Source organism: Symphodus melops, assembly GCF_947650265.1.
Source record: "Symphodus melops genome assembly, chromosome: 13".
Classification (NCBI taxonomy): Eukaryota; Metazoa; Chordata; class Actinopteri; order Labriformes; family Labridae; genus Symphodus; species Symphodus melops.
The window spans coordinates 24,944,753-24,954,034 of record NC_136703.1 but is presented as its reverse complement, the minus strand read 5'-3'; the positions used below and the strand labels follow the sequence as shown (position 1 = coordinate 24,954,034).

Sequence of the window (9,282 nt, the reverse complement as noted above, 5' to 3'; positions counted from 1 at the left end):
TCACTGGCTGCTGCTGCTGCTGGTGGAAGAAGCCCAGTGCATTTATGAATGTATCTGTAGAATCTCTTTTTCAGCTCTTTACAAAGTCGAGACATCAGTTTAGTTTTCATGTATTTATGGATGATCCAGCCGATGTCTTTCATGAACACAGATGTTGTGTTACCTTGTATATTCCTGTTTGTATTTTGATCTGACGCCCACGATGCAGGACTGATGTTTCTAAGGGCAACGTGTTTGTTGTTTCAGGATCGTGCTGATCTGTGCGAAGAGATCTCTGTGTGCTGCCTTCTCAGTTCTGCCCTACGGTGAAAGCTTCTACCTCAGGTACCTCACACACACACACACACACACACACACATAAGCACCTCTGCGTCAGGCAGGTGAGTAGGAGACGAGATGGAGGAGGAGATGAGAGGAAGAGAACAAGTAAGATCCTCCTCCTCCTCACAGCAGCTTCTTCCCCTGAGCTGGGAGACTTCTCAACACCTCCATCAACATGTACGACCCAAACCATCTCAGACTGCCCCCCCCCCTCCCTCAGCAGAAGCCCCCCCCCCCCCCCCCCCACACACACACACACACACACACACACACACACACACACACACACACACACACACACACACACACACACACACACACACACACACACACGACTTTAAATGATAAGGAGGGAGACAGCTCAGAGTAACCACAGAACTCTCCGGATGTTGAAATGCAGACGAATGCAAAAACACAGTGAGATCACACTTAACTTATCCCTGTCACACACACACACACACACACACACACACACACACACACACACACACACACACACACACACACACACACACACACACATATCTAGCAGCATGACTAACACGGGCCTTCCTGCAGAAAAAGTGAGCTCAGGTCACGCATTATTTCTCATCTGAAGTCGTGTTCTCAAATTGTGACGCATCATGTGACTGCTGTGGGAAGTGACCTTTGACCTTTCACTCACAGGACAGCCTCCCACCCTGTCAGTCTGAAATACTGCAGACAGGAAGGCAGGGGGAGGATAACAACTGGGTGTGTGTGTGTGTGTGTGGTGTGTGTGTGTGTGTGTGTGTGTGTGTGTGTCAGCCCGCTGTACACACAGTTTGCAAACCCAAAAGATTATAAAAACTATTGTTGTAAAACTGTATTAAAAACTCATGTTCGCTGTGAGTTGGCTTTGTTTTGACTGGCTTCTTGCTTCCATGGCAACCACTCCAATTAGGATGGAGGCGCAGTAATGAGCATCCCATATTGTTCTGCCATGATGCTCACTGTTGTGCTTCCTGGAAATGAAAGTGTCAGCGCTGAACTCTCACGCCTGAAACCCGAGTGTCGGGTGACACCTCATGACCGAGTGTGTCGGATTCATCTGGGTCCCTTTTTTTTTTTTGTATTTCTGCATGTAAACCTGTTAACCATTAAACTCTCTCTCTCTCTCTCTCAGTGACCCCACATTAAATCACACCAGGAGGAGGCACTCATCTGGAAACATCTCCACCACCCTGGAGATGCTGCCGGGGCTGGAGGGATTTCACCTGGACACCTACGGCAGGGTAGAAAAACACACGTCTTATCCCCTCGTCAGGTGGAACGTTCCTGAGTCCAGATACTAAAAAGCGTTCTCTCTCTCTGTGTCAGTCGGTGTCGTACGCCCAGTTCCTGTACCCGACAAACGCCCTGGTCAGGCAGAAGCCGGCGTCAGCCAGCGACCTGACGCTGCAGATTCCTCAGTCCAGGAGCACACACAGCATGCCGGGCCGGAGCTACCCACCCAGCAGACTCAACAGCACAGTCGGGCTGGACCTCGGTAAAACACACACACACACACACACACACACACACGCGTTTGTGTGTCTTTGCATTTCGAAAGAGGAGCATGAGACAGGAAGTAGAATTGACTGTAAAGAAAGAGGAAGAAAAAAGAAGCACAGGATGAGGGGATGAAGTCAGCGGCGTTATGTAAGAAAATGGAAAGACAGCGAGAAAGAGTTGTTGCAGCTGGAGTGTCGCTCTCTTTATATTTTAAACATGTGTGTATGCGTATAAACACGCCGTGTCTCCTGCTATCTATAAACACACACACACACACACACACACACACACACACAGCGACACAGCCCTGTATTAGCCTCTCGTTCCAATCCAGAGCGTGTTATTAACACAACACAGCTGTGTATGCGTGTGTGTGTGTGTGTCTGAGAGTTACCAAACATCTGAGACTGTGCACGTGTGCATGAGTGTGCACGTGTGCATGAGTGTGCACGTGTGCATGAGTGTGCACACTGATAGCAGGTTTGTATTTTTAGTCTTCCTGTGACGTGAATCTTCAGTGTCAGACTCGACTCTGAAAACAGCTGAAACACTGCAGCACGTCAACGCTTCGTTTGAGAACTTAAGAACTCTATTTTGTGTGTGTGGATGTGCATACGTGTGCTAATGCATGTTTCTTATTTTTTTTGTTTTTCAAGGTCTGGAGGATGTGATGGACTACGACCCTCACCTCCTCAGTGACCCCCAGTGGCCTTGTGGGAAACACAAACGGGTGCTGATCTTCGCCTCCTACATGGTAATAAACACGCTGAAGATTTGTGTTTTTATTCATTAATGTCGATTCTGTGCAGCATTTTTACTCTGCTGTCAGAGAGCAGAAACTTTAAAGACGGCATGTCAGGAGAAAAATGATGAGCATATAGAGGACGTCCTTAGATCAGACACGGTTCATGTTGCAGCCATCCCAGCCTTTTTAGACTCTTGTAGAACAAAGAGGTTTTGTACCTGTTTTGCATCGATAATATTTAAGAAGACAAAACAGAATCAACCTTAAAGGATCCAGAGCTCAGGAGCAGAGAGGAAAGCTGGTGGAGAAAAGAGCAGAGAGGAAAGGACGAGATGAGAGAATTAGAGAGAGGAAGGATTACAGTGCTGTGAGAAGAGAGAAATCACACACACACACACACACACACACACACACACACACACACACACACACACACACACACACACACTGGTCTCTGACATCAACATAATTATTCTATAGGAAGCAGCTTAGTTTGATCCCTCCTCTGAGATGAGTTAGAGCTAAAGACACACACACACACACACACACACACACACACACACACAAAGGCACATTGTGGGGTCGGTGTCATGGCAGCCCACCTCGACAGTAATCTTCCCTGGTGGATTAAACCCTGCTGATAAAGTGTTTGTTATATTACAAGATGTCATCCACCTCCCACTGTGGACTCGACTCTCCACAGACACTTTAATACACACTGAAGCCTCATAGTGACCTCACATACACACATGATGACCTCACATACACATGATGACCTCACATACACATGATGACCTCACATACACACATGATGACCTCACATACACATGATGACCTCACATACACACATGATGACCTCACATACACACATGACCTCACATACACACATGACCTCACATACACACATGATGACCTCACATACACATGATGACCTCACATACACACATGATGACCTCACAAACACATGATGACCTCACATACATATGATGACCTCACATACATATGATGACCTCACATACACACGATGACCTCACATACATATGATGACCTCACATACACACGATGACCTCACATACACACATGATGACCTCACATACAAACATGATGACCTCACATACACACATGACGACCTCACATACACACATGACGACCTCACATACACACATGACGACCTCACATACACACATGATGACCTCACATACACACATGACCTCACATACACACATGACCTCACATACACACATGACGACCTCACATACACACATGATGACCTCACATACACACATGATGACCTCACACACGCATGACCTCACATACACACATGACCTCACATACACACATGATGACCTCACATACACACATGATGACCTCACACACACATGATGACCTCACATACACACATGATGACCTCACATACACACATGATGACCTCACACACACATGATGACCTCACAAACACATGATGACCTCACATACATATGATGACCTCACATACATATGATGACCTCACATACACACGATGACCTCACATACACATGATGACCTCACATACATATGATGACCTCACATACACACGATGACCTCACATACACACGATGACCTCACATACACACATGATGACCTCACATACACACATGATGACCTCACATACACACATGACGACCTCACATACACACATGACGACCTCACATACACACATGATGACCTCACATACACACATGATGACCTCACATACACACATGACCTCACATACACACATGACCTCACATACACACATGACGACCTCACATACACACATGACGACCTCACATACACACATGATGACCTCACATACACACATGATGACCTCACACACACATGATGACCTCACATACACACATGATGACCTCACATACACACATGATGACCTCACATACACACATGATGACCTCACATACACACATGATGACCTCACATACACACATGATGACCTCACATACACACATGATGACCTCACATACACACATGATGACCTCACATACACACGATAACCTCACATACACACGATAACCTCACATACACACGATAACCTCACATACACACATGATGACCTCACATACACACATGATGACCTCACATACACATGATGACCTCACATACACACATGACGACCTCACATACACACATGATGACCTCACATACACACATGACCTCACATACACACATGACCTCACATACACACATGACCTCACATACACACATGACGACCTCACATACACACATGATGACCTCACATACACACATGATGACCTCACACACACATGATGACCTCACATACACACATGATGACCTCACATACACACATGATGACCTCACATACACACATGACCTCACATACACACACTCTGACCTCACATACTCACATGATGACCTCACATACACACATGACCTCACATACACACACTCTGACCTCACATACACACATGATGACCTCACATACACACATGATGACCTCACATACACACACTCTGACCTCACATACACACACTCTGACCTCACATACACACACTCTGACCTCACATACACACATGATGACTGTGTCTCTTTGACATTGTTCATTTCCAACATGTCTTTCCCTCACTGTATCGTCTCCTCTCTTCCCAGACGACAGTGATCGAGTACGTCAAGCCCTCCGATTTGAAGAAGGACATGAACGAGACGTTCAAAGAGAAGTTTCCTCACATCAAACTCACCCTCAGTAAAATACGCAGGTGAAGTCACTGAATCCCATTCACTTGTTACCTCCAAACACAACTCTCTATTTGTGTCAGTATGATGCTTTAATTTAAACTGTCTGTGTGTGTGTCTGTCTCGCAGTTTGAAGAGAGAGATGAGAATAGTCGGCGAGGATTGTGGGATGCAGCCCGTCACCATAGCGATGGCGTTCGTCTACTTTGAGAAGTTGGTGCTGCAGGGTCGACTCAATAAACAAAACAGGTACAGTTTTTCAATTCAGGTCAAATACCCTGACTGGAACTTTTAAAGTGATGCTAACCCAGCACATAGATCTGTTACGTAACAACAGGAATGTGTCTCTTCTGTCTGTTTTTAATGTCAAACCTCACACTGTGTTTCGATCGCCCGACCACACTGACTATAAACACCATGAGTCAGTTTCCTCTGCTGCCGATTCCTCTCATGATTAATAATCCTCACTGATGTTGGCTCACTTATCTGCTGCAGTTTTATAAAGTAGCACACGTTGATTCCAGGATGGCTGCCTTTCCTTATTTCCTCTCCTCAGCTGAGGGTTAGCAGACACCCTGCTAGCCATCAGCAGTGACTCTGAGGATAGCTTGGAGCTAGCTTAAGGCTCAATCACTGAAGCTAAATAGTTTTAAACTGGGCCGTTAAACCCGGGCCTCCATCAAGTGAATAAAAAGTACCAGTGAATGCTCAGATTATGACTGCACAGCCCTTTTTTGACGTCTTTATCTTTAAAAAATATAAGCTGACTGTTGTTGGTACTGAGGTGTTAACAAATACTACATTTAATTCCTTCATTTGAACAGGAAAGTTTATCGGTTGGATATTGTCTCTCTGCTAGCAGTTAGCTTTGCGTGTACAAAATCAATCTCTGTCTTGAACGGTAAGGTTTTTATTCGGCCTCATCTCGGTGTCCGACTGGGCGGACTCCGGATTTTAAATAAAAAAATCTAAATGAAGACCACCTCTGACTACGGACTGTTTCTCCAGGTTCTCCAGACGCCTCCTTCTAAAGAAACAACTAACTTCACTTCATTTGTAGATTGACTTTAATCCTGTGGTCATGGCTGTGACCTTCCCGGTGTTTCAGTCTAAGACGAGGATTTTCTGACAGTCTTGGTCTTGGTTCTGAATCGGTCTCCATCACTACACCTACTAGCTAAAGGGTAACCTGTGCAGAGCCGCTTCATCAAGCTAAGAGCTAGCTGGACCTGAACTCTCCTGAAGGACGTCCTGACACTCACGCTGCTGCTGCTGCTGTTGTTGTTGTTGTTTTACAGGAAGTTGGTGTCAGCTGCCTGCATCCTCCTGGCTGCTAAGATCAGCAGTGACCTCAAGAAACAGGAGGTTAAACACCTCATCGATGTAAGTCTCACACACACACACACACACACACACTCACACGGAGTATGATCGGGGTGGTTACCTCTGACTGTCGCTCCGATCATGTTGCTCTCACTCAGGTGTTTGTGAAGCTGAACGCACAGTTTCGTGTCGTCATCGGAGAAGCCTCACCGTTGCAGTCGGCGAATCTTAGCTTATCAAAGATCAGCTTTTGTAAATTAGTCAGCTGATCAATTCAATCGTCTTCACCTGTGATTTACAGGAGAGAAAAAAACAAACCAAGAAAAACAAAATAGACAGAATATTGTACAGAAAATTTCAGGAAACATGTTGAAGGATGTGAAGGAACCGTGTCGTCATTACAGAGTTTGTCCACTAGAGACTGCTGACGAGTCGATGTTTAAAATATTCCTCTCACTCCATCAATTCTCAAGAATTTAATTTAGCTTTAATAATGAGTAATTAAGTAAAGCGTAGTTTATTTATTCCGATTTATTATAGAAAAAACACAGCTTGAATTTGTGGCCTTTCCCCTAAATCAAATGAATATAAATATTTCATACATGTGTCAGATTAAATAGTTTATTCACAGCTTGTGGATATTGTTTTGAACATTAGTGCTATTTAACATCTCGTTCTTTAGACATAATAATCAGATGTGTTTTACTGGATAACGATTGGCTGTTTCAACCTGAGAGACAAAGTGAATTATACCAAAACAAAGTCTAAATCAGTAGTTCAGTAGTTCTTTTAACACCAGTGGTCTCACTGCATGTGTACAACAAAATGTAAAGAACACGGTGGCCCTGAGGTGCAAGTAAGGTCAGTTCCTCAAACATCTGGAAGCAGACCAACTCTGCATGGGAAAGGTGAAAGTTCACGCTCATTTAAGAAAGCGCTGAATCAGTGTGGCGTTTCACCTCACTGTGACTTTATTTTCTTCTCTATTTTTATCACATTTGCCGATGAAATCGTGTCCTTTTGCTGAACTGTGTCCACTCTTGAATTGTGAGTTGTCATTTGCTGGGAGAAACGCACCTTTTCCCCGCTCGGAAAAGTCCAGAATCGACCAAAACAAACCATCACGGGGGACAGAGTCTCTGCAGATACAGTCAGCAACGATAGGAAAGAGATCAGATGAGGTAGAAACATGTAAGCAGACTTTTAACACATGGATTCTGCTGTCTCTGCTGTTCTGTGTAGAAGCTGGAGGAGCGCTTCAGGATCAGCAGGAGGGAGCTGATATCGTTTGAGTTCACCATCCTGGTCGCCCTGGAGATGGCGCTCTACCTGCCCGAGAGTAAAGTCATGCCTCATTACAGATGGCTGGTTCAGCAGCAGAAGTCGTAGCAGCAGCAGCAGTGACTCCTCTCCGCACCTTTTCACACTCCTCGTGGAGCTCCTCATGCTGCCTGGCTCAGAGGCTCCCGTCACCAAAGCTCATCCACACTGTGATGGACGTACGATGACAGGCCCTGTGGTGCCTGGCTCAACGGCACAGAGCGCTACGAGGCCCTCTTCTTTCCTTCAAACACCAAAGTGACGGCACACTGTGAGCGATGGTTCAGCAGCACGACGTTCTCATGATGGAGACTGCTGCACGATGCTGTCGAATGAGTCGTTGCATTCGTAGAGTCTTTTCTCTAAAATGTCTGCAGGTGAGAAAAAGAGCGTGGAAACAAAAGTAAGCTGCAAAAATGAACATTTAAGTAGTTTTTGAGTTTTCACGACCATCCCGCTGCAGCTCGACAGGAAGCACAAAATGAATACCTAAAGAGTTGGAAAAGATCGACTTGATCAAAGTCCTGACACCTCGCGTTAGCTCCAGATAAACTTTGGATTACACTTCTGCCCAAAACAAAACATCGACTTTATTCTCCATCATTTTATTCAAAGAGCAATAAGAAAAAAAAAAATGTCCTCACGCGCAGGATGAAAAAACAGTTTCATCTTCATGTGGGAAACACATCTGTAAATATACAGAGAACATTTTCTCTGAACGTTGAAGGACGTTGTTCCGCTTGGATGTTCTGAGGTTGTTGACTCGTCACAACATTTCAGAGTAGCATCGTCTAACAATCAAAAACTTCAGTAAACAAACAAAAACATCTGATTCTGATCAAGCTGGCGATTAAAGGTCACATATTCTTCTCCATGTTCCTCTAACTCTAACATGTGTCTCTCGTCCATCTAAAAACCCTCCAATGAGAAGAAAAGTTCATCCTCTCCGTCTTCTGCCTGCTCCACTTTTCAGAAAATGTGTGCTCAAACAGGCTGTTTGGAGAGTTTCCCTTCATGACATCACAAAGGGCAGTAGCCCCTCCCCCAGGTGGGTGACACTCCCACAGCTAGGTGTTTGTTCTGCCCTCTGAGTCTGCCTTCTCACCGTAAACAATAGGACATGGAGCCAGAAAGCAGCGAGTACACCCGAGCCCTTCCAGAGAGGGGGCGTGGTCAGACACAGCTCATTTACATATTTAAAGCTACAGACACAGAAACAGCCTGTTCTGAGCAGGGCTGAAATAGAGGGGTTTATAGACATGATCAAATACAGGATCAGAGTGGATTTACAACAACCCACTTCACACACATGATGAAGAGGAGCTCTGACACTG

General features: G+C 45.2%; 1 protein-coding gene across 1 annotated transcript in view; it reads left to right on the top strand.

Moving 5' to 3' along the window:
* The window catches only part of LOC306834263 (uncharacterized protein), a 21,613-nt gene extending 12,987 nt beyond the window's left edge, over positions 1 to 8,626 (top strand). The window contains exons 4-11 of the mRNA XM_079360096.1: positions 247 to 324; positions 1,466 to 1,574; positions 1,660 to 1,828; positions 2,490 to 2,587; positions 5,222 to 5,328; positions 5,435 to 5,554; positions 6,604 to 6,688; positions 7,871 to 8,626. Coding sequence (XP_079216222.1) covers positions 247 to 324; positions 1,466 to 1,574; positions 1,660 to 1,828; positions 2,490 to 2,587; positions 5,222 to 5,328; positions 5,435 to 5,554; positions 6,604 to 6,688; positions 7,871 to 8,017 — 913 coding nt within the window. The 3' untranslated portion in view covers positions 8,018 to 8,626. The remainder of the gene's footprint in view (positions 1 to 246; positions 325 to 1,465; positions 1,575 to 1,659; positions 1,829 to 2,489; positions 2,588 to 5,221; positions 5,329 to 5,434; positions 5,555 to 6,603; positions 6,689 to 7,870) is intronic.
* The last annotated feature ends 656 nt before the right edge of the window (positions 8,627 to 9,282 follow it).